We start from the raw sequence: 27,064 nt of genomic DNA on the forward strand, positions 1-27,064 counted from the left end.
GGTGGAACAGAGGTTCTCCACCAAGGTGCAAGGTTTCCAGTTTGACCGTGGTTCTGAGGTCACTGGGTCTGCTCTAAAGGGTTTCTTTCGCCAGAGGGGGATACGTCACAAGGTGACTTCTCCTCAGAAGAGTGGCGTGGCAGAGCTGAGGAGTAAAGCTCTGGTTCGAGCATCCGAAATTCTACTGGATGACTCTGGTTTGCCTCACAGTTTTTGGGGGGAGGCGGTAAAAACGGCCAATTTCACGATGAACAGGTGCTACAATGCAGTGGTGGGTGACACCCCGTATTTCCTGCTTCATCGGCAGAAGCCGCTTGTGCATTTCTTTCGCACTTTTGGTTGCAGGGCCATGGTGCCTGTACCAAAGTGGTTGCAGCAAGAAGGTGGTCCAAAGTACCAGGAAATGATCTTCTGTGGGTACGAACCCGCGACCAAGGGGTGGAGATTCGCATACCCAGAAGGTGATCAGACCAAGCTTCTGGTCAGTAAACAGGCTGAGTTCTTTGAGCAGGATGGTTGGGCAAGGCGCAAAGTGCGCTCTGACGTTCACTCAGATTGTCTGTCTGACTCTGAGGAGGAAAGAGAGCCAGAGCCTGAACCTGCTGGTGGAGACCAGGTCCCTGAACAGAGTAGGGCGTCTCCACAGGTTGTGAAGGGAGTGTCCAAGAGTGAGCCCTCATCTCCTGTGCGCATAATGGAGAAAGCTCACAGACGTGTCAAGTCAGAGGGGGAGTCTTCTGATGAGGAAGACGCACATGCTGGCCCCAGTGGGTCAAAAGGAGCACCCCAGTTTGTGCCCAGGCGGTCTTCAAGGGCAACGAAGGGAATTCCACCTGAGAGGTTTCAGGTCACAAATGCGTGGGTTGGTTTCGCACAGTGCGAACCTGAGGTTTGTGAGGTTCAACAGGTGCCTAACAACGATGCCAGGAAGGGGCGGAAGGCAATGGGGAAGGTGTTGAACACTCAGAAGTCCTCTCAGAATGTGATTCGAGAGGGGGTGTTGAGGGGGCTCAGAACTTACAGGGTTAAGAGTTCTGAGTGATGACGCCTCACATTCTGAGGGCGGGCACAGAACACGGAAAGGGAGTGGTTTCTGTGTGTGCTTTCAGTCTGCGTGTTTGCTTCAAGGAGAAAGGAGCAACATGAGTTGCGTCTCACCGGGAAGATTTACGATGTGTTGATCTGTACAGCAATAAAGACTTTAAGATAAGGAGAGCTGCGTGTCAGCCTGAGTTATTGCCACCACACGACAGAAAGTTCCTGCTTCTACTTCCGCTGTGTTTTACGCTCTGCTGGAGTCAAAGGTTCCAAGGGGGAAGACCAGAGCTGCGCAGAGAAGTGTGCCGGACCCCCGGTCGAACTTGACCCCCCCGAATAGGCATGCCATGTTATGTGCTGCCTGCCCAGACAGGTTAAAACTCAGCGAATGCCAAGTGAAACCCAGTGGCAGCTGGTGAGGTGGCGGCGCTCACCTCATCTCTGAGCAGCTGAGTCACTATGCGGGGAGGTAGGTGTAGCGGAAATGCACCAGCTGGGCCAATCTGGTGTTCCTGCAGCAAATGTGTCTGCTGCAAACCAAACTCCCTGATGTCTCCCCCTCTGCTTCCTGGTAAGCAGCAAAGAGCCAGCTGCCAGGAGGCCAGGTGAGTGCCACTGCCCCATCACCTTACCCACTTATCTAGTGAAACCTCTTTTCTGTCTGGGGACCCCAAGGAAACGTTCTGATCGGCAAGCTCATTACTAGAGTTACCATACAATGTATTGAACAGGTTGTGACCACTTTTAAGAGCTCTTTGCCCTAAATGAGCTTGGTAGTCACACTGCAAGCAGCTTCAGAAAGTCCCCTAGTTATGGCCGCATTCTCCTCGGAGGGACTTAGAAGCACTTTGCAGTCTTTGCTTTCTGTTAGGTTAGTCCACTATTTTCTTAATTTGGAAGAAAGAAAATTTAAGAGCAGGGGGTTATCACTGGTTTCCAGCTCCCCAAACACCATGTGGTGAATCTTCCCAGCTGGAAGACTCACACAACCCATTAACACAAAGAGTGCATGTTTTGTTCCTGAGATAAAACTAATTCTATTTTCATGAATACTGTTTTAGGAATCTTCTTTTTCAATCTTTGTGCCAACCGAATGGCCACATGTTTAAAGCCTTGTATTTCTGTGACTTCTGATGTTTTGAGTCCATTGCTAAGTTTTTTTGGTGGGGAACACATGTTCAAAGGTGGATGAGAGTGGATACAACTCAGGCGTCTCTGCCCAGGTTGAAAACTACTTAGGGAAACCTGCAGCTCTGCAGAAGAGAGAGGAAGGGATAAGATAATTTCCCAGCATCTTTCGCCCCAAATCTCTCTCACAATACAAACCTCCCTCCAGAAGCTGGGCTGTTTTTCTCCTCCTCTCCTCCACTTGGATGTTATTTCTATGCTGCAGAGAATGAGGTAGCAGTTCCAAAGTGGAGGAGAACAGAACAGCCAAGCTTCTCCCTACTTTTTCCTTCCACAAATCTGTTACAGCAAGTGAGGGCCTGATAATGTTATATATGGTACCCTTTTCATTGTCATTGAACATGGGGTTGTGGTGGCAATTGGATGAAGAGATATGTGAAAATGACTCGAATATGCCAACAAGCAGACCCCGTCCCATTCATGCCAGGCAAAGGTTTGGAGCTAGAGCTGCTGCCATGAGCTGTGAGCCATGCTATAGCCGTGAGCTATAATGGTTTTTACAGAGGACCTGATGGCCCCACTTTGACCTGCTCACAGCCAGAGTTTGGACATGCATGAAGCTTGCTTCCTCCTCCCAAGTATTCAAGCAAACTTGCTCTGTAAAGATTTTTATCTATTACGAAAATACTACTGAACGCCTTAGTACTTGTTGAGCTTCCCTGCCCCCAGCAACTATAGGGGTAAACCCTAAAGACTATTTTTGGAGGATTTCTCAGGCACAGGCTGGGAATCTAGGTTCACACAACTGAAAGAGTTTAAAGTACCATCTTACCCTAGCATGAGGTTAGGAAATTGAGAAGGAAATGCACTGAAAATTATGGGATGAATGATTAACAGGAAGACGTATAAATATCCTGCAAGCAAATCAGGATTGATGCTCATGGTCATGTAACTAGCCTGCAAACAAATAAAACAAATGCTCAATCGAGGGTGGATATTGTATAACCTCCGCGTAAGCTTTGTGCAAGCAAATTAGGATGAACACCAGCTTGTTTGGAGGAGCGCCTGCTTTATTACCATCCATACAAATTTCTGTCCTTCCTTGCACTGAGCACTTGTGGAGACAGGAACTCTCAGGCAGAGTGTAGAACAGAAAGATATGGAGGCTGAGAATTTCCCCTCAGGGTCACTGTCTTTGCACAGTTTGAAGAGACCTCTACTGACTTTGATTCCAAAGCAGGATTAGTGGCATTGTGAAGTCTGCAGTGCTGCACGCCACTATGGAAAAGCAAATGATGCACGTAGGTAACCCCTAAGTGGAAGTGCTTTAAAGAGAGTGTCACAAAAAACCCACAGTGAACACGGAGACAAAGCAGTTCTCAGGTTGCGTGGCATTTCGTCACTGTAATGTCAAAGCGGAATGAGATTATTCTACAAATCCCCAGGCTCCTTGCCAACTTCCCTATTTGTAGGATGGTGGGAATTATATTTGAAAAGCTGCCTGTAAACATGTGATGTCTTTAATAATTCTGTTTGTAAATTATTCAGCGCCTGTATCCACCAATTATGTAAGGATCATGTACTTGTGGCTAGTTCATTAAAATTCTAGCGCAGTCGATCCCTAGAATTCACAATGGGATTTCATTATAAACTCAATAAAATTTTGATTAGGGTTCAGACACAGCAGCTTGTCAAAGCACATAAACTTTCTTTTTCGTCTAACAGTTAGTTCTGACATTACAGGAATGATGTGACTGCCATTTCCCCTGACTGCAATACTTGATGCTCTGGTGACAGTAAATCTTGAAGATCATGTAAGAGGGACAATCAACATGTTTACTATAGAAGAGGGGACAAGTCCCACCACCTGGCTAGGAAATAGTCAGGCCATGGGGTACATTCACAACCTAGGAGGCAGAGTTAGGGTGTGTCATTTTAGGGGGTGAAACTAAATTTTTGCAAATTTCTGCAGTGAAGTCTTTTGTATATGGGGCTTTTATTGGTGTGATGAATTCAAACTTGTTATTATTTTTGTGACTGGACAATATTTAGCTTGGTAAGTCTATGTTTTTATTTATTTACTTAATTTGTAGACCGCCCTTCATCCGCAGATCTCAGGGCGGTTAGATGAAGAAGTACATAAACTTCTTTTGGAAAAACAAAGAATTTTAATTTTACCTTCTGAAAATATCAAGTAATTCTAAGTAAAAATAAAAATAAAATAAAATTACTATAGAGTATAATTTCTATGCAATTTTACACACATTCTACTTACCAAGCAAAACTAAATTATATTATATTAATTAAACCAGAATATCATTTGAATTCCCAAGTCACATTACAACTTTTTGGAATTTGAAAGTTGAAAAATTCAATATACCCGACTACCTGACATCATGGCAGGCAAACCTGGCACTAGCCGGCTCCCCCCCCCCCCGCCCCAGCCTGTTCCTGTTCCTACTCAAGAGTTGATAGTCCCCTAATTTCCTTTCAGATTTCATTCCAATCAAATCTTGAACTAGTCCACCATTTTTTTAGACTATGGTTTGACTGTCTTTTCATCACACTTTGCAAGAGCTGACCTTAAAGTAAAGGTAAAGGTACCCCTGCCTGTACGGGCCAGTCTTGCCAGACTCTGGGGTTGTGCGCTCATCTCACTCTATTGGCCGGGAGCCAGCGCTGTCCACAGACACTTCCGGGTCACGTGGCCAGCGTGACAAAGCCGCATCTGGCGAGCCAGCGCAGCACACGGAACGCCGTTTACCTTCCCGCTAGTAAGCGGTCCCTATTTATCTACTTGCACCCGGGGGTGCTTTCGAACTGCTAGGTTGGCAGGCGCTGGGACCGAGCAACGGGAGTGCACCCCGCCGCGGGGATTCGAACTGCCGACCTGACGATCGGCAAGTCCTAGGCGCTGAGGTCTTACCCACAGCGCCACCCGCGTCCCTGACCTTACCACTCTCCAATTTAAGTAATTACTTCCCAGAAATGTATACTGCAGTTGTACTTGTTCATATTTACAGTCACGTTGCTACAACAATCAACCTGAATGAGGATCTTGTGTGGGGTGTGGTTTTTTTTGGGGGGGGGATGTATAATGTGGTGAAAGTGGCTAAACAAAGGCCTATTCCATATAAAGGCCAGAGATTACGGCTGAATTCCAATGGAAGAGAAAGTTTTGTTACAGGTAAACATTTAGTTAAACATCTCGGAATCACAATTTGAATAGGTTCAGATGCTTGACTGAATAAGGTCAGGGCAATTAGCTTTCTCTTAATTTAAGCTGTAATGATGTGTACCTTGAACTGAAGGACATATCCTGGTTTCAGTGTTAAATCCCGTGTCACTGCAAAGCGATCACCATCTGATTTCCCGAATATCATTGCTGATGGGGTGGCAGAACAGAAAGTTTCATTTTTGGGCATTCCTTCATTAGCTAACATCAGCCACACACTGAGCTGGTTCATAGGGTAATCGAATGCTGGTTTCTCATAGAAGTTCTGTTGGAAATATAAAGCAAAACAGAAAGAATTATGTCTCATTGTGTCTAGTATAGGAGGATTTTGCAACCTGATACGCAAAGGAGTTGAGCTGAAGTACTTAGATATAAAGAGATTTATGATGTGATCCTCACCACTTTAATGTGGACATAAATTCTGCTTAAATCAGATTTGAGATTGGTTCACACGTGCTTATGTGAACCAACTCCATTGGAAAATACTGACTTTGAGATGAACTGAAGGTTTTATCACTGCTGCTACTTCTGAGATTACCCATCCATCACTTGATCTCAGGTAATGAACATGCATGTGTGAGCTAGTCCTCAAATGCAAAGGCCCTTGCATATGATCAAGAGGACAAACACTATCCCATCAAAAGTCACAGCAGGGGAGCCCACAGCCTCCAAAATAAATAAATAATCAAACAATTCATTAAATGTCACAGGTGAGGGTAATGGGATGTTCATGTGTAGTTCTCATCATACATGCAACATCTAAAAAAAGTTCTTTGCAGTTATGGAACGACATCCTACCCAGCATTTGCAAAAGCCATAGATGTAGCAGCTAGAGAAATAGTTTGAGTTATCCAGTAACATCTCCATAAGAGAAAGAAGACAACACTGGTCCCACAAAATAAATATATTATATTGTAGAGAAAAAAATAATCTGGAAAGGCCTGAAGTCAGTGTATATAAAAACATACAAATACACACATGCACAATCAGGGCTGAAGTTCATTTGCTTTGTCTTTATTTGGAAATATGTTTCATTGAAATCAGTGGGACTCACAACTAAAATATACTGAGATGCCCACCTGGTTATATTCAAGGACTCAGTTTTCAGAGTTGCCTTACAGTCTTTCTTTGCCTTTTTGTCACAAGATATGTTGCTATTTTAATTACCATTTTACTGCTTGTGACCCTCTGTATTCATGTGTCTTTATTTCTCTCACTCCCCATGGGCCACCCATTTGTCAATCACCTGAAATCACAATGACATCAGGTGACCTGCTTTCACCCACATGGATGAAAATTAAATTGTGTGATGGACGATGCAGAATTAGACAAACTGACAGGAAGGATTTGAAACCTGCGGGACCAGAGATTCTTAGAGGACTGGATAAATATCTGAACTATTTGAAAAGCAATTGTAATAAACAGATTACGCTAGTAGGACTGCAAGAAGTTTTGTAAGGAGGATTATGCCAAATATTGCAAGGAAGACTATGAAGAGAATGATCAGTTAAGGACAATTAAAAGTAATAGAGAAATTAAGAAGTGCAGATTAAGTGATAAAGAATGGAAAATCTTCAGAGGTAGTTGACGGAAGTCTAAAATACTGTATAAGATAAGAATGTATGTTAAATGACTGTTGGAATGATATGTTAAAAAACTAATAAAAGTGTATAATAAAAAAAGAAAATTAAATTGTGTGGGTTCAGAAAGAGAGAGAGAGAGAGAGAGAGAGCGCGCAAAACCTGTAGCTGTTTAATATCAAAGTACATTGAGCCATGGTCCAGGGCAACTGGAAGCCTGACAGGTGCTTATCAGTTTAAAATTGCCATGCAGGACTCTATTTAAGCACTGACAATTAGGTGCCTTGGCTGAAGAATGGGCTAAAATTTGTTTAAATAAAAATAGCATGTCACACATACAACTGCATGTATTATTTCCTCTAGAAAGCATTAGTGAGTTTGCATATATAAATACTTTCCCCTCTGATGGAAATCAAATTTGACAGAAGCAGATATAAAGAGGGCCTGGCGCACATGTTGTACAATGTCTGCATTGGAAACAGAGCTTGGAGTATTACCATGGCATCTCAATCACGCAACGTGAATTTTCATTTAACCCAGGAACTTAATTAGTTGCACTTGTGGATTACCTGAGGTAAAGTGGGGTTAACAACAGGGATGACCTGCTTCAGTTTTTCTGACAGAATTATGATGTCATCAATAGCCCACTGGTCATATCCTTCCCCTGAAAATACTGGCTGCCACCAGCGAAATCTAGTGCAGGGTGTCTTCGCAGCAGCAGGAAGTTCAAGGTAGACAAATCTAGATGCAAAGATTTCCAACACATTTAAAAAGTTACATACTAGGGAGCTTGCACACACAGATTGCCTGTGTGCTTGGATTATTTCACAGTGTGTGTGTGTGTGTGTGTTTTTCATGACACATTTATCTGACTGACACTCTGTTTGCTGCTTAAAAATGTCATGCCACTTGAGTGAAAATGAACAGATAAATCATATGAGAGCTCAGATTGCTTAGTTGTGGCTTAGAATGCTTCTAATTCAGCAGTCTATCCAAAACAGAGTTCCACACTATCCCTTGAGTTTATCTTTTATTGTTAGTGATAAGAGTATGGCTAGCAATGCTGTGCACTATACACAGAAACAGGCTTTCCAAATGTCCCATCATGGTCTGAACTGGTACCTGGACTTGCTGAAGTCAGAGAAGTACATTTCTGCCAGCAGATGCCAGTTGATGCCTCCATTGTTGCTGTATTGCAACAGGATACCTTCTTCTCTGCTGTCTGGTTTGTTGCAGGAAGGACTTTCTCCACCTATCTGGATGTAAAACTGGACAAAGTCTACCCACGCGGTGTCCAAATCCAAGCTGACCAGTTGCCTCTTTCCAGCCTACAGTAGGCAAGGGACAAAGGAAGGGGACAATGACACAAAACAAAGCTATTGAGACAGCTAATATTTGTAGTAAAAAACAACAATGGGGACAGTTATTCTACATTTACTTCAAATGTATGGGATATTAAGTGGATATTGTGAATCTGAGATTATCAAAGAACTGTTTTGTCATGGCATCCACAAACTGAGGGTGCCAGTATGTACTTCAGATGGTGAAGCCTCAGTAAATGGACCAATCTAATATTACTAGTAGGGATATAGACTGTGCAAATATGAAACAAAGGGGAGGACAATAGCAGGTGCAATCTGTGGTATGGTAAGTTCATTTAAAAGAAGCACACAATGTGAAAGAGCCAGTGTCTGTCAAAGCAGGCAATATTGGGTTGGAAGAACAAATAGCCTGACCTAGTGTAAGGCAGCTCCCCCTGTTAGGAACTTACACACAGAAATACATCTAGGAGCATACAGTCGGGGATATTTCCCCCAGCTTGAATACAAAGGCCTACTTCAAAACCAAAAATCCTGAGCTTAGTATACAAAAGCCATTTGGTTAGGTCAAAACATGTTTGTCATTTTGATGATGGCCTTCTCATGACAGCTTTCAGAAGTTATCCTCAGAAACCTCCAAGGCCTGCTGACAGACATCTGACAAGATCTATGTGGGCACTGAGTGACTAGAATTTATCGCTTGGATTTAAACTGCCTGATACACTTAAAATAATAAAAAAGTCAGCAGAAATACATATTATGTTCCTTTCAGGGGACAAGAAGGTATATTTGACCTTGATCTGCCTGCCAAGAGCAAGGCTTCCTATTTAAAGTTATCATTCAGACAATTAATTCAATACCTGCATTGGTTTTTGAATGGTGGAGCATCGCTGGATCCCCAAAGTCAGAGCTTGAATCACCATATGAATATTTGGTCACAGAGAAGCAAAATTTGAACATTTTTTCCCCAGCTCAATTTTTTGGTGGAGAAGTGAGAATAATTTGGTGGGGGTTTTTTGGTAGAGGAGTTACATTTTAGGCTGTTGCTAGTTTGTCGGCTGCAGCATCCTGTCAACACCATATAACACGTCTGTTGAGGGAGCCGCACTGGCTGCTGTTTTGCTACCAAGCAGAGTTAAAGGTTTTGCTTTTAGCATTTAAAGTCCTAAAAACTTGGGACCAAGCTACCAATGAGAAGGAAGCATCCCATAGAGACCTTAACGACAACCACCCGCCTCAGATGGGGCACTGTTGAAAACTATCAGTACTGCTGGAAACTATCAGGTTCCCCTAAGGGGCACTAAGTTTATAACCAGAAACTGGGCTGTTAGTGTTGAAGCTCCAGTCCCCTGGAATCAATTTCCAGCTGAAATTAGACAAGTGCCTAACGTCATGATCTTTAGGTGTCTACTGAAGACAATTTTTGTTTAAGAAGGGTTTCCCTGAGGTGACCCAGTGATTTATGGAATATCCACTGTATATTTGCAGAAATGATTTTTAGAAGCTGTATTTTGCGTGTGCATTTTATCTCATTTCTACCTTGTTGTACACCTCTTTGGTGGCTTCAGGTTGTGAAGCAGTTTATAAATGGGTAAAATAAATAAACAAATGTAGAATGCGTAAGCTTCCAGAGGCTGGGATCCATTTGGGGATAGTCTGATTTCCCGAGGAAAGCACAGAGGACTCCATCTCTCAGGTGAAGAGCATATACAATGCCAGAAAGAACAGCTGTCTATGTCATACTTCTAACATGAGAACCACTCCATCAATGGGATGAGGCAGTACATAATGAAAGTTAATTAAAAAAAGGTCTCCAGTTACAGAAATCGCAAAGGAAATGAGAAGGAAGGCTAATTAAAAGGAACAACATTCTTCAAATATGATTACAGACAATTAAAACAGAGTGTAAGGTAAAATCCAGAGTGGATGTTCTGTTTGCACAATGGCTTTTGATCCAGCAAAGGAACCCAATAAAATAAGAGAAGGTGCAATTCAAACTGATTCTTCTTTACTGAAACAGGCCCCTGTGTCACCAGAGGATTGGGGGAATCTCCATAACAGCATGGACTCCATAACAGCATGTGCTGGGGACTGGGGGCGGGGTAGAAAGAGAATCAGCAAAATCGCCTTTCCTTCTCTTATATATACAGCTTTCGCTACTGGATCAAAAGCTTTTTCCCTAGTAGAGCAACATCATTGCATTTCACTTATAAAACAAACGTAAGCTGGGTACAAAACCAAATTTGTTAGTAGTAATTGAAATTAAAACATGCACTTCCTGTATCAGCAAAAATTCAAATAAACTAACCTTTTTTAACAATTCAAAGGCAACACACAAATAAAGACTTTTATTTAAAATAGCACATGTATTAACCTGGGTCTAGTGACGCTAAATGCACATGGCTTAAAGAAAGACATCTGTAACTGAGGAAAGCTTGCAGAAAATATTGAAACACATAGAAAGGCAATTTGGATTATAGCATGTTTATTCCAATTTTACAGATTGAGAAATGTAAATACTGTAGTCCACAAGTCACGTGCAGTTTCAATGCTGGAGGCAAACAAACCATGGTTCATATCTTAACCAGGCTTTGGAAGGGTTGGAGAGCTGAATTGGAACACAGGGACCAAACTTTTATGCTTCAGTCTCAGATAGTGGTCAGTCACTCCATTCTCGCTATACCTTCCCTTGCTTGCCAATGCTAAATTGGGGCAGCATTTTCACAACACCCTGCTAGCTGGTCACCCAGACACATCCAATGCGACCCTATACATCTGTGAGATTTGGTCCACAGATAATAAACAAAGACGCAGCTTATGCTTTAAATATCAGGAGATCCTGGGTCTGCATTCCTGTTGTTGTTGTTTTTAAGTAAAAATTTTGGTGGGCCACAGGGATTTTAGGTTTTATTTTAAAAATAAATCTAAACTCACATTTAATCTTGTATCACAGTGCTGACTTCCTTACTAGTTACATCAGATATAATTAAGTACGTATAAATGTGTATTAAGGTGTGTGTACACATATACCTTGTTGAAATAGAGAGAGGATCCCGATGAGATGACTCCACAGCCATCCTCTGGTTTTACAATCTCCCCACCAATCACTTCCTGCCATCCTGATTCCAAACTGTTTGGATTCTCAAAATCAGACATTATTGTTGAAGGGAGGTTATTTGCAGGGTGACATTCAGCACCTTGATATCCAGAATCACATCTGTAGAGAGGGGCAAACATATATTGCTTGAAAAAAATAACTGAGCAAGCAACCTTCTATGTATGTGAACAGAGAGCTTGATAATATTTAGACAGATGGACGGTTCTTTTTCCACATGAAGAAAGCAGATTGTGATGATTCCTGTCCTAAAGCCCTGTCTTCCTCACTAGATGTCTTCCATCCAGTGCACTGCAATGCACAGGCAACTCATGGCAAGTTAGAGTCTTCCTATGCCCCCAGACACTGGATCTGCTGGCTTTTGGAATAAATAACTGCAAGGCCACGAACAGCAACTCATCCACTACAAGAGCAAACATGCGGTACCTGCAAACACCATGGTCACACCAGCCATGCCCATTGCACATGTTTGGGCACTGCTGCCCAATGTATATGTTGTCTAAAGCCCATTCATCTTGCGCTGTGTAGTAGCACTGACTCCAACGAAAACGTGTAGCACTGGACCTAAAAGATAAAATAGATATATATAAACGTGTGTGTCATTAATATAACACACAGTATATAAGCCCATTTCTCATAAGCAGTTTTGAGATTTTATTTCGATCAAGTGGCATATAAATTCTGTTAAATAAATAACCATAGCATATTGCATAAGAGTTTGCAAATTAAAGGATGACATTTCAAACGAGAAATATATAAGCTGGTTTTCAGAAAATAGTGCCTTCAATGGAATACTGGACACTGGAAAGAAAATTGGTACTCACAGACTGTTTCTGAAGTTCTGAACGATTTGATACATACATAAAACAAAATTTAGCAACACTTCAATTGAGAAGTGACGCCAGAATGTTCAATACCCTTAAATGTGTCCCAGAAACTAACTAACTTACTTACTTACTTTATTTATTTTTACAAAGAGTGTGTGTGTGTGTACACACACACCTATCTATCTATCTATCTATCTATCTATCTATCTATCTATCTATATCTTCCATTGAAAAATATTGTTGGGGACTATAAGTAGTAACATATAATTAAGATTTAAAAATTATTGAATTGAAATAAAAACAATAAAAACCTGTACCCATCCAACCAATGAAATCTTTTCTCCTATCCTTTCCTTTATAGTTTTGCAGTTTCATACTACGTAATGGAGATTTGGACTGATCCTGGTCTTGTGGTGAGTGAGTCAAGATTTGTTTTAGTCAATGACTAGGACTAGTTCCAGAAACAGAGATCTGAATGGAGTCCATATTGAAAAATGACCTTCTTCAGCTTGCAATCCATTTACAGTAAAATATATATTATATACAACATAATCATATTGCATACCCTATGCAGTCTGAGCAGTGGAAGGGGCTTTTAAAGGGTTAAGGATAACTAATCCATGTGAATAAACTTGAATACATATACTACAAAATCCAGTTTCCCATTATTCCACCTACATTTAGAAAGTGAAACTAAATTACAATAAACTTTTCACCCTGAATGGCAATTTTCAGGTCCATCCTGAATTGATGCTTTTCAAAGACAATGTTTGACGCGTCCTTACACATGCAGAGTTTATGTGCATGGGCGGTTTTCTAGCTTTAATGATGTTCCCTTGGCAGAGAATGCGTTTACAGGATAGCTCATAATGGCTATGGATGACTCATTCTAGCCTATCAAATCCGTTACTCATCTCTTAAGGACTCCCTAATGACACAGAGGCACAACTGATAATAAATGTCCACAGTGAGCCCTTTATTGTTTATCTTCTCAATGATCTGAAGATAATGGGTCATTGATTCCTGTCCTAGAAGTCCTTTACTGTCTTAGAATGGTGTTTCCAGAAGTCACTGCGGTACACCAAGGAGAGAAATCACTAAGCAAGCCTCATAAACATCAATGAAGTCAGAAGAGACTAACCACAAGCTGTAACATCCCAAACCCAATGAGGAACATGAAAGAATGTTTGCTTGCTTGTCAAATCCTTGTGTTTGTTTTTCTCTTTCATATCTAAGAGGAGTGCTCTGTGTTCTAAGTTTTGGGACTGGAGTTACATTTTGGCATTTCCTAATTTATTTATTTTTAATGGCAGTGACAAAAATGATGCCTTTAAAATAAATTAATGGTATTTTTGATCTTGTATTAAAGTTGCCCCTGTGAGCTTCTGCTGAGGCAAAAACGTTTAGCTGTTGTTTCATTGTTTAAATTGTTCAGTATTCCTGCGAGTTTTATGATCGGCTAATTGTTTTACTATTTTTGATATGCTGTGAACTGCCTAGAACAGGGCTTCTCAAACTTTCCACCTCCAAGACCCACTTGAGACAACTGAAAGTTACTGAGGGCACAGGAAGAGCCAGCCACAAAATGGTGGCAGATGTTTATAAAGAATGTGAGTATTCTAGTTAAAAACAAAAACACAAACCACTCCTCAAGATCTGATATCAGAGAACCTGAGGGATCATAGAATTGTATAGTTGGCAGGGACAACAAGGGTTATCTAGTCCAAAACCCTGCAATGCAGGATTTTTTGGTCCAATGTGGGGCTCAAACCTACATCCCTGAGATTAAGGACTCAGTGCAATACACAAATGTGACACCTGATGGCAGCAGCGAGCTATGGCAAATTCAATATATTTTTCAAAACTTTTTTTTAAAAAAAGCGTTTTCACGGTGTTTTTTGTATGTGTTTAGATTCCACCCAAGAGTCTCATGCTCTCCCACCTGAGGCAGGAATTTTGAGAATCCTTATGAAAATGATCAAGTAGTTTTGGGTAATAAAATAAGTTGCACAGATAGGTAGCAATCCTGTACACAAATGCCTGGTATTAAGTCCCATAAAATTCAATGGGGCTTACTTCTCTGTACATTAGGGCGTCCATAAACCCTACTTTACAAAGGATAGTTCTCTGTTTGAAAGAGTCCTTTATTTGAAGGGCAGTCAGATCCAAGTCCTGCGTAAAGATAAAAAGAGGAGAGCAACGGGAAAGGTGATCTAAGAGGGAGGAGCAGGGACCTTGTAGCTGCCCATCAAGATCAGCCATATTGGTCCACCTGGTCACAGGCTTTCCAGCTATGCATTGTATTTCCATTTAAATTTGTGTCATTATTTCTAAATTTGCATTTATAATTCCTATATGAGCACATGCAAATATTATGCAAATGTGTGCCTTCTTTCATCCCCTTTTTTGGTGAGGTCTTTCCTCTTTTGGTGATGAGCAAGCATCCACCCTACTGTATATGTCTAGGATTGCATTGCTGGATTCTTACATAGGTGAAAAGAACATTTTGAAAAACACAGCAAGGTTTAGGCCCCACTCCTTGAAATAACAATAAAAATATTCCTCCTCCTCCAAAATCTGCCTCCCCTTTACATTTTGAAAGCTACACTTTACCTCCAGGTGACAGCAGCATATGAGGATTACTGTATTTAGCACAGCAATTAACAATTTTAAAACTGCTTGGCCATATTAATTAAGAAACTAAAAATGAAAGGGTGAATGTCAGCTGCATTCTCAGTGATAACAATTGGTTGCTTGGGCAATTACCACTTGGCAACTTCATAGAACAAGACTGTATGGCAATATGAGTTTTGTTACAGTGCTCAATCTGCCATTTACTAATGTTTAAAACTATGTTATGCTTTGCACTGTAACCATGTCCCCCCTGTCCTTTCGCTTCCTCACTTCTTTTCATATCAAATCAACTCTGTGTCAGATTTAAGCTTTCATTATATATCTATAGCTACTAAGTCTTAAAGGAAATTACCCTAATTTTGAAATACAACAAATAGTGTTCCTTTCAGGTAAACCACAAAGTATGTTTTCTTATCCTGGATTTAACATAATATAATGCTGGTACTTTTCAACTATTAGGAGAGACTAAGGACCCAGGGCTGATGAAATTATATTTGCTACCTTCAGAGTTACTGTTAATTACATTTACCCAATTATCCTGCAACTCAGCCATTAGGTGTTGATTTGTTTATGAAGGCAGCAACTGGCAGCTGTTTGTATCTCATTAAGCCTGTTCTTATGTAAATGCCTTCCATAAAAGTGAAATTAATTTTCATCAGTGTTAGAAACGTATAATTCATGTACAATACAGTCCAAAGAGCAGGTGCATCCAGCCGATATTTTCAACACAAGTAACCCATGCCTCATATTTTCCATCCCAGCAGATCCTGAGTTACACGAGGAGCCTCTAAAACCTTGTGTGTTCAGATGCGCTACATTTACAGGTGCATATGTTGCTGAAAAAACAACAGGGCGTTCAAGACAGCTTATGGCAAGGAAAGTCATTGCCTGCTTAAATTACTTTGATTTGTGGTTGAGAAAGAGGAAGCATTCAGACCTCTAGGAAAGTACACACATGACCTGAACATCGGATCTCCTTGACCCTGCAAGATCTTTCATTCAAATAAATGCAGGATCCAGACCCTCCAAGTGTCCCTATTTTCCAGGGACAGTCCTGGATTTACAGAAGCTGTCCCAGTTTCTGATTTGATCCTGGAATGTCCAACATTTCCCTATTTTCATTGAAGAAATGTGGATATGGAGTTATCTAACCCTCCAGCCATTTGAAAGCAGCCCTGTATAGGGAAGTTTTCATATATGTTGGAAACCACCCAGAGGGGCTAGGCCAGGGCAACCCAGTCAGATGGACAGGGTATAAATAGTAAAAAAAAAAATCATAATATTATTATGGAATAGAACGTCCCTATTTTCATCGGAGAAATGTTGGAGGGTATGAAGGAGGTCCCTGTTCATTTGTTTCGTTCTCCCAACAGTGAAAAGAACGTAGAAGAAATATGGGACCACTGCATGAATTAAATGTCCACTCCCAGTCTCTCTCTGGGTAAAACGGTGAAATTAAATCAGACCCTGAGAGGTTTCAGACCAGTTGTTTATTTCCTAAAAATACATGATCATTTTTAATATGGGCTACACATTATAATATAATGTCATCACTTGGAAAGAAAAAATAATTGATGAGGTAAGTAACAGAAAAGAGGTACGTCCGAGTCATTTGTTATACAGAGAAATGGCCAAATGCAGGGAAATGAAACTAATTTATCGATCTTGGCCTGATTTCCAATTGCTGTGAGACACTGGGTTTGAAGATAACCAAAGAGTAATGCTAATTTATTCATTTCATTCTCAATAGAAAGAAGTCATAAAGGGTTTATAATAATGAAACCTATCTAGTTTTTAAAAAAAATAATAATATCAGAGTTATTGTGATTACAAGACCAAAGAGCGAAGTAGAGGAATCTTCTGATTATTTGTTTGTTTTGGAAATGAATAAATGGAATGGCTATAAAATATTTATAGAAACTGGTGATTAATAAATGTGCTTGCATTGCTTTGGTCATGGAAATTGCTAATAAAAACCTTATGATTGTTACTAATTCAGAGCATAATAGGGGGAAGCTAAGCTTTACTGGTTCCCTTTGATTTCAATAATAGAGCTAAGTGTGTGCTTAAATATTTCCACCTGATACCAAGAAGATTTTGTAGTGCTTACAGCCAAATGAATTGTTTTTTCAAGGAATCGCATTGCCAGAAACAAAAAGTATGACGCTTATCCTGAAATGACATTTGGGCCTATGCAGCATTAATTTCCTATCCCTCCTCTCATCAATTCATTGTAACTGGGTTACAATATAATCATCATCATCATCATCATCATCATCTGGCTGGCTTTCCCCAGCCACTCTGGATGGCTTTCACCAGAACATTAAAAACTTCCCTAAACAGGGCTGCCTTCAGATGTCTTCTAAAAGTCGGATAGTTGTTTATTTCCTTGACATCTGACGGGAGGGCGTTCCACAGGGCAGGCACCACCACCAAGAAGGCCCTCTGCCTGGTTCCCTGTAACCTCACTTCTTGCAGTGAGGGAACTGGACCTCAGTGTCTGGACTGAATGATGGGGGTGGAGACGCTCCTTCAGGTATACTGGGCTGAGGCCATTTAAAATATCAATACATTATATCAATAAACCAAAAAACCATGCAATCATTAAAACCATTTAAAACAGTAATTAGCAGCAATTATTAATGGATAATATCAACATTTCAACACAACTGTTTCATGCTTCTAAATTTCCTGAGCAACAGGAAGTTGCAGAGATCTTTACAAGCACAGTTATTATTTATTTTATTTAAAATATTTTTTCTGACCACTCCCACCAGCCCTCTACTGTGAGTTTGTGATGCCAAAAGCCTATTGTGACTCCCTACCCAAGACATCCAAAAGGTGCCCTTTAAAAACACATGAATTGGCCTCACCTGCTAGAAGATTTTGGCCAAACTCATGCTGACACGCCTAAAAAAAGTTTGTCGCCCTTGCCTTGTAGCATCAAGGTGGGTGTTTCTGATGAGAGCGTATTGTAGACTTAAGTCTTTTGTAATAAACGACTTATTTGAAAAACATAAAACTAATAATATAAATATAAATTTTAAAAAAAGGAAGTTTCCAATAATAGAACAGCATGACTGATATAGCTCTATAAATGTAATTGGGCCATAAAGGTAATTTGGACAACCCTCATATTTGCATGAAAGACAGCAGGATATGTTTATTAGGAAAAGCAGGTATTACCATGTTTTCTGAGGTAAAAGTACTGTGATTCTCCTCCATTTCGTATATTCACTGGAATGGTAGATGCTTGCTGGTGTAAACTCCTGGCAGCTAGGCATACTTGGAAGACATTCCTTACGGGGGAAAGGGGCGGAGGACAGGACACACAAGAATATCAGGATTAACGTGAAGACATTAAAATTAACTTTTTAAAAAAGGTGTGACGGTTATTTAACCAATAACATTCACTACAAGGGAGGGGAACATCAGACTTCCCTCTTTGGTCCTTGGGATGCTACAGAGGCCACACGCCATCCTCAGACACATCCTTTCCCCTCAGGACTCCCCCCTCACGGGTCTTGCTTCACTTTCTGCTTTTGCTTGGCTGAATTGTCTGCTTGAACTTTAATAATGATTTATGCCTTGGCTTGACGAAGGCTTGGGAGGAGTTTGAGAGTGTATAAAAACTAGCCTCCTTTTGCCTCTCACCCCACCTACTGCTTGTTTGTGCACCCTGGAAAATTACCCTGAAGTGAATGCATTCCTCAGGCTGAAATGGGTTCCCAATCCTGCGCTACAATATTTCTGTCATGAATAAAATACCTCACAAGGCTTCAAAACAGTAGCCTTTCATCCAGGGATGGACCATTTCTGTTAAGTTGTGGGTGAACATATCAGACGACACAGCGGTTCTTCAAACAGCTCTTGTTTATTCACAGGCCAGAACAGAACTGAAGGGGTCAGCCAGCCTGCTTACATAGAGCTCCACTACAACGCAACTGTAACAACTTTCTGTAACTATCCAATCACTGAATGTCACTTTCAATCCCTTATTTGCATATGTGGACCTGAGTGAAAACTATCTACAGTATCCCCCTGCTGGCCCAGGGTGAGAACTTCAGTACATAACAATTTCTAGATTCTCTGGGGCCATTCTATACCTCAGACATTGCTTCTGGGGTCAGCCCTCCCACAGATGGAGCTATAATAAAGTCGGAATTATCCAGTACTAGAAGAATAAAGTTGCTTTGAGGGCTGGATTCTTTCCTTGTTCCATTGGAAGAATACCTGAGCTTCCCCAGAGGCGGTTTTAGGGTAGCAAGACCGGTTTGGCCACACTGGGCACTGCACTGCACTACACTGCAATGCAGGGGGTGGTACAACAAAACTGTAAAATGGATCACAAGAGGCTGGGGGCCACCAAATTTGAGTGTCACACAGGGCACCACTGAAATTTGTGAGCCCAAAGTCCGCCATTGGCATCCTGCAGATAGTGCACGAAATCTAGAAAAACTAAGGCGAATGTAAATCAATAGAACTCAGGGTACTGACTGAGTGCTTGCCCCACAGGTGCCTGTGGGGTGTAAATGTGTCTATTTTTCTCTAGATCGCAGCCCATGAGTTGGTTTTCCTACAGGAAAACTTATTACAGGGGTCAGCCATCTTTTTCAGCAGGGGGCCGGTCCACTGTCCCTCAGACCTTGTGGGGGGCTGGACCATATTTTGAAGAATAAAATGAACGAATTCCTATGCCCCACAAATAACCCAGAGATGCATTTTAAATAAAAGCACACATTCTACTCATGTAAAAACACCAGGCAGGCCCCACAAATAACCCAGCCAAGCATTTAAAATAAAAGGACACATTCTACTCATGTAAAAACATGCTGATTCCTGGACCGTCGGCAGGCCGGATTGGTCCGGATCCGTCCCCTGGGCCTTAGTTTGCCTACCCATGGTTTAAGCTATTGTTTAATAGCCAGCCAAGATAATAAATCTGGTCTGTTTCAATTAACCACAATTTAACCTAACAAAGACTTGTCTTTTGGCGCACATCAACAAATTGTTAGTGCTAAACTGGTAGCACGTGCTTCCGGTCTCTTCCTTATCTCCAAACCAGAGGGAGAGGAGAGGACAGAATGTGTGAACTCGACATATCAGCAGGCTTGATCACATAATGCTCAATGGGGGGTTAGCTTTATGTCCACACTGTTGCAATGAACCCAAGCAAACCTCAGGCTTGTGCATTCACCTCTCTCCTCCAATGAGGTCTCTGGAAGAGAGATTTCACTAGCATTTATTTTCTGTTTCCCTTCAATTTGGCTTGTCGTGTCATCTGGACCAGGGACAATAGTTTATATAGCAAACTCTGGTCAGTATAGCAAGCCAGGTTCAGGAACCACTGTTTGCAGTTGGGCTGTTTTGAAATTAAGCAGAGTTGCTATAAACCAGACAGCGCAACAAGTCCAAGACCCACGCACACAGCCTGTGCACATAGTAGTAAACCATGTTTTAGTGTTAAGTGCGAACTTACCTCTTGAACCAGATGCCAAGTAAGACCATGGTTAGTAGAGTATTCCAGCTTCACTTGGTTGTCCATGTGAGGCCTGTACGGCTGCCCACAGCCCATGACCAAGTTGAACTGTAGCATATAGGACGCTCCAATTTGCATAGACTGTGTTTCCACGTAGCGCATGCTAGAAGCTAGCTTAGAGTCTCCTGTAAAACTGGAAGAAGCAAGGAAGAAATAAGGATTTGCTTTAAAAAATAGTTGAGAACCAGCAGCTATATATGACCATGACACTTTTAGTTTAGTTATACCTGTTGTTCTTTTTTTCTCACAGCATGAAGGTGCATGCTGTGGGCATGAGGAAGTGAAGACCTGTGGTTCAGAAAATTACAAAAAGCAATGAATAGTATAGGTCAAGAAAATAATTAGCTGGATTCTGTATGCTGTTGGGTCACTAAGAATGCAGACAAGGAAGAATGCTACACACTAGGAAGTAAAGTGGTAGGAAAAAAATGTCTTTAATTTTGAAAGGCTATCTGCTGTTTATTATTAAGTAGAAACCGGGACCACAATAGTATTAAGAAGCAGTTTTACTGAAACAAGTGCTGGATCATTTTTGGTATAAAATCTGTGGTGCCTTTCAGTGAATGAATTATGCTGAATTAGACCATGTCTATTCAGAAGGACATCCCATTAAATTCAAAGGGGCTTTCTCCCAGTTACATTGCGATGACTGCAGTCTCAGGACTCATCTATACAGCTGCAAATAAAATGTTTTGTGTTGTAAAGTGCATTATACAAAGGTGACACTAGATGGCAATGGTAAGCTATGGCAAATTCAATATATTTTTCAAAACCTTTTTTTTTAAAAAACAAAACAAACCTTTTTGCAACATTTTTTATATGTGTCTAGATTCCACCTCAGTTAAGTAGAGTTTCCTATCAGGTCTTGAAGTCCCATCCTCTCAGGGTTCTCCCATTTTTGGTACTAGCTTCCACTTTTTCTTCTTACAATTTTCTTCTGGTTATAGTCTGCCTCTTGCTCACTCAGCAGCAATGCCCTTAAACTTCAAACTGCTTGTCCCCTGAGTTTCAGGCTCTGAGACTCAGGAGTCCTGGCAACCACAGGTTTACTTTAAAATAGTGTGGGACCTTCTTTTCAGGGGCGTAGCCAGTGTAAATATTCTGTTCTTCTAAGAGAACAATAGCAGCCCTGGGATTAGCACTAGAGGGACCTTGGTGCCTAAAATTTAACTCAGCATGTACCTTTGAGCTTTAGTAGGTTATGTTGAAAAATCAACATTTTAAAAGGAAATATTAAATTGGTTGGGCATTGTTATGCCCCAGAAGCTTAAGAACGCATGCTCTGAACAGCCAGAGTTTGCCTACTTCCTTACATGTACTTTGCTGGTTGACAGCTGACATTTTGGGGCAGAAACCATGGAGAGAGGGAGGGGGGAAAGAGATTGGACAAATAAGAGAGCAGGAGAGATTGGACAAATCTGTTTTCCCTTTGTCTCTCTTTCACTGGTCGGTTGCAGCCATTTTAGGAAGAAACCATTGTGGGTGGAGGGAGAATCACAGATTAGAAATGTCCCCATAGGAAATTCGGGAAATTGTCAGCTTGTTATGTGAATGCTACCCTAACAAATGAATTTCTGGGGCCTGCATGTACTGCTTGTCTGATAATAAAATAAATAAAAATCACTCGGGACAGACACACACACACACAATTTAATAATGTAAGGCTAAATAAGAATCACATGAGACAAATAAAAATGAACTTAAAGCAAACACCTTTGGGGAAGGGGGTTTCCCCCCACTGATTCTGATAAGAACAAGCAAACAACACAAGACTCTGAAGCAAGCAACAAGAAGATTAAATCAGAAGGATAATGAAAATACTGCACGGTTTTAAATGAAAGGATGGGAAACAGGACTTCATTGGACTTAAACAACAGAAAGTCTCGCTCCAACTCCCGCACCATAACTCTTTAAATAATGTTCCTGTTCCTCAGAAAACAGGCAAACTGCAAGATGCACATGAGATCAGAGCTATTTACTTGCTTCAACATTATTCCCCCAAAGCACTGGGACTGGAGAACCCTGATAAAATGATTCCCTTTGATTGTAAGCAAGACCTGTCCGTCACAATGGAGCTGCCCGTTCTCCTCTCCTACCTTGGTGTTTTCCTTATATGGTAAGCCAAGTTACATTAGTAAGACACCTGTCCGAGCATTGTCTGAATTGCTGAGCTGCCACAAAGTGATTTGGGGGGCCCTGCTTTGATTCAGGGTGCTTCATACAGATCCTGCTTCACCTCTGAGAAGCTGAAGAACCCCCACAGCTCCCCTGACTGGCTCAGGATTTGGGATTTGTCTGGATCTTCTACGTGGCTAAAATATATCAGGCTGAATAATAAACTGGATTTCTCTGTGTTGGTCAATCCACTATATAATCTTGCCTTCTTTTATGTTCATTGCACTGGATATATATCCGGGGTGGGTAGAATAACTTTGATGCCTTCTAAGTGCGGGGAATTTCTCCCCCTGCCCCCTCAACTCCTAAATACTGAGAAAGCACAATCTCTTTGTCTCATAGGCCATTGTTAAAGGATCAAAAAAAGATCAAAGAAGGTATGTTATGCAGGGACCATTCTGAGCATGATATGCGAAGAGATGCTTTTAAAAAAACAACAACGGTTCCTTTTCATAGTTTTGTTTTATGCCTACAGATTGCCGGTAGCCATAACTCAGTAGCATTAAAGACACTGACTCTATTCCCTCTCTCATTTCGTCCTTCTGTAATTCTCCAGTGTACCTGCCTACTGCCGATTTTTACTGCAGGATTCCCGACCCCCTTTTCCTTTGTGTGAAAAAACATATGCTTGGAATCAATTTGAGCACTGTCAGAAGGTGGCCAAATATATTGGCTGCATCATAAAAGAAGAGTGATCAAATGCTCTCCAGAAACAAGGAACCAAGCGGATGTTTGTTATAAACATTCTTCTGGGAAATGAATTCTATTCGTACATTTAATTAAATGATGTGCACACTCAGAAATAGTCAACTTCTGTGGGTATTCCCAAAGTAATCAGTCCACCTGCAAGCACTGTAGACTAATTGGCACATGTGGGGATAATAGCATAAGTAAATGTACAGGGACTTTCACAACCACTGCACTTTTGAATCCATGACTTTCAATAACAATGGAAACCCCTGTGAATACAGATAAATTGTTGTTGGACAAATCGAGCATGTTAACATAAGAGATTGCAGATTCCCACAGTCAACCTTGTCGTTTTGCCTCAGAAGATAGCAAAGTTTTTATAACAGGGAAGTGGTTTTTTTGGTCATGTCTGATTCACCTTGCCTTAACCCCTAAGGACCTCAATACATATGTGAAGTTTCATATATGGAATTTCACACAAGTAATGGTACCAGCATCCATGGAGCTCAGTACATCATCCAGAAACACTGTGAAAATGCTTTTCTGTATTTAGCAGATTAGCCATTAATGCAAGGGGGAAATCTGAATTAGGATACCATTGTGAACCATTAGTAGTAGCCATGGTTACTACCACCTAGCTCCTTTTAGGAAAAGCTGAGCCACCGTCAACGTAGATCACTGCAGCTATTGGATGTACTGATACACAAATCTGATTTCTTCGGAGATTCATTCTTTCTTTCTTTCATTCATTGCTATTGTAATATATTTATACAAATATCTATGCAAATGCTCACAGAACTTTAAGATTAACAAGTGCCTCCCCACTTAAGCAAACTGGAAATAATTCCAGCGTGACTTTGTACAAACCTAAGTTATTACTTCATATGCCTACAGTAACAGGAAAAAACACAGCCCTTATCCACTGTGTATAGTTCAACCACTCTAGTTTTCAAAGGTGATCTGGGCTGTTCATATTATTATTATTATTATTATTATTATTATTATTATTATTATTACCACCACCAAATATTGGTCTGAATGTTAATGGATAATTAATGGAACAAGTTACTTTATAGTTTGAGCTAATTTCCATCCATTAAGCAGCAGTAAAGGAGAGGAAATACTTCAGCGGGAAAATGTATAAAAGCTTTTATAAATGCCAGAGCTTAAATCTTGAAGCAGAAACAGATTCTGCTTTACAAATTCCTGTCGACAAAGGGAAACCCACCATATAATTATAAGCATTCCCCCCCCTCTTGAAATTGTGCTTTAAGATGACATGGTGTAAAATGATTTATAGCATATTGACTACAGTTCTTCTAATGAAAAAGCAATTGTCAGAGTTCTCCCAGGAGAACACTCTTCATGCCATAGCAATCCATGCTCATGGAAAGTCATGAGTTAGAAAATGAGAAGCAAATGGACTCACAGCTGGGAGAAGCCAACAATAATTAATTTAACTACCAGCCATTTGCACAGACCTGATATAAGTAAAAAATTTCCCTTGAGACATGCAAGGTCAGGGAAGGGAATAGTTCACATCTCACAAAGCACCCAAAGAATATTTATACAGCCCAATAATTTAAGTGCACACAATGCTTTTCTGTCCAATTCAGCAATAATCAACCAATAATCAACCAAAAGAAGAGAAGGCTGCAGAGTAATTAGCACTGTAGTTTCTTGTTTGGACTTACAGGGGGAGCGGGGGGGGGCAACCAAAAGAAGAAAAGAAGAAAAAACAAGAAAAGAACTTTTACCTTGCCACCTAATAAAAAAGCCCATCAAAAAAATCCCCACATATGCTGTGCCAATCTAAGGAGACCAGAGGGAAAGCAATGGCATTAAAGGCCTTTCATGCCAACTCTTTGATGAAAATGATGCAAACAGTTTGAGCATGGCCATGTTGTTTCATTTTAATGAGCAGTGAGTACTTCCATTGTCCTTATTAAAGTGGTTAATGCAGTTTCAACAGCCTCATTATCACTGCCAAAGCACATTTTACGTTGTTCTCGCAGCCAAGTCAACTCCTTTTAGTTTGAGAGGTGATCAGAAAGTCAAATCAGACTGTTCAAAATCTACTTGTTAATAAAAGTCCTGGCGTGTTAGGCCTTGGTGCCCTTGGGCCAACAGTTCTATTATTTACTGTTTTCTCATAATCACAATGATTCCAGTTTCTCAAAGCAAATTATTCATTATATAGCAAATCCATAGCAGGGGGAAAAAAATCTTGATTAGAGATGGATGAACGTTTACTGGGTGGTTTGATGAAAGCAGAAAAATAAAGTTCTTGTAATCAGGCTTGGAGCCTTCATGTTTGACTCAGGATACCTTTCAACTTTATTTGAACAGATGCTGACAATTAATGAAAAATAACTTTTCACCATACCAGTCCTAATGCATTAGTAATACTAGTACATAAAGTTTATGCTAATGCAATATTCATATGCAAGTGCATTATGAAATAAAACCTTCAAAGGCAACTGAAACATGGCTTAATAAAACTGATTCTTTCCATTGGTGCATTATACTGCTTTGTTTCATAATAATAATAGCTTAAGTGCTGGATCCACAATTAGTCTTGATCAGGGGTCATCAAGTTTTACCTCACCTGGGTCAGTTCACTCCCGTGGAGATCACTCCGTGGGCCGGATTGCATCTGCGCAGACGCGATTTCCCGGTGCCATGGAAGTGAGTCCGCGCTACGCCGGTTTAGTGAAGCACGCGAGGACTCACCAAGCGGGTGGCTTGGTTCAGGGGTGGCTCCTGGGCCATTTAAACGACCCCCATGGGCCGCAGGTTGCCAACTCCTGGTCTTGATGCAAGTAGTCATGCCTAATTTTAAACTCCACTGATTTCTGTGTGTCTACTTTAGCCATGACAAACCCATCTGGCCCTATGTTTCAGTGTGAAAGAATCTATATACTGGAATCTGTATAGCACACACATATTTCCTCCCCAGAAGTACTATTCACTGGGTCTTACTCACATTCCTCAGTAAAACAACAACAGCAAGCATAGTCTCATACATGGAAATATCCATTCAGAAGTAACTTACTTACTTACTTACTTACTTACTTAGTTTTAAAGAAACCCTCCCATACAAAGCAGCTTTCAACTTTGTAATCTCTCACTTTGGCTTTACGGAAGTACCAGTGTCCTCACTACAGATCACCCTTTATTCAATAGATACACTCTTGTCATAAAATTCACAAGAAATGCATGTGATGAGAATGTTCATAAGTGGAAAAAAATGAATAAGGGCTAAAGGTACTTTGCACAGAAAATCAAACAAAATTTCTTTGTGTGCCTTCTCCACCAGAGGTCCAGAGTGTGGCAACACAAGAACAGACCTTTTTTGCAGGAGCTCCCTGTTGTGTATTGAGTCAAAGGATTTTATATCTGTATTATTATTGTCTGTATTTGCATTAGGGTAAAGTAACTGCCTTTTGGTTCCAGAGGGTACAGCTACTATTGGTTCATTTAAGCTGCTGTATTTGGATCCTCTGTCTTATTGGTTTCCTCCAAAAGGCAGGACTGTGATTGCCTGATATTGTTCCCTCCAAAATGTATCCTTCCTAGCTAGTTCCCTGTCCCTATAAATGTAGCTCTCCCCTCCTCAGTTCTCAGTCTTGTTTGCTTTAATAAAGAAGTGTTACTACAGAACTGTCTCCAGCATATTATGTCAAGAGAGCTGAAATCACAAACCCCACGTCACAACACTCCCCATTTGTGGGATTCTTTCCACAGGGAGGCTTGCTTTGTGCCTTCATCTTTAGGTGCCAGG

At 40.9% G+C, this 27,064-nt stretch overlaps 1 protein-coding gene across 1 annotated transcript in view; it reads right to left on the reverse strand.

Moving 5' to 3' along the window:
* Positions 1–27,064, reverse strand: part of RELN (reelin) — a 292,640-nt gene that overhangs the window by 81,988 nt on the left and 183,588 nt on the right. The window contains exons 21-27 of the mRNA XM_053405719.1: positions 20,356–20,548; positions 18,063–18,175; positions 11,842–11,979; positions 11,331–11,517; positions 8,104–8,309; positions 7,551–7,722; positions 5,466–5,666 (exon numbers count right to left, since the gene is read on the reverse strand). Coding sequence (XP_053261694.1) covers positions 5,466–5,666; positions 7,551–7,722; positions 8,104–8,309; positions 11,331–11,517; positions 11,842–11,979; positions 18,063–18,175; positions 20,356–20,548 — 1,210 coding nt within the window. The remainder of the gene's footprint in view (positions 1–5,465; positions 5,667–7,550; positions 7,723–8,103; positions 8,310–11,330; positions 11,518–11,841; positions 11,980–18,062; positions 18,176–20,355; positions 20,549–27,064) is intronic.

The sequence above is a fragment of the Podarcis raffonei genome, chromosome 10 (genome assembly GCF_027172205.1).
Source record: "Podarcis raffonei isolate rPodRaf1 chromosome 10, rPodRaf1.pri, whole genome shotgun sequence".
Lineage (NCBI taxonomy): Eukaryota > Metazoa > Chordata > Lepidosauria > Squamata > Lacertidae > Podarcis > Podarcis raffonei.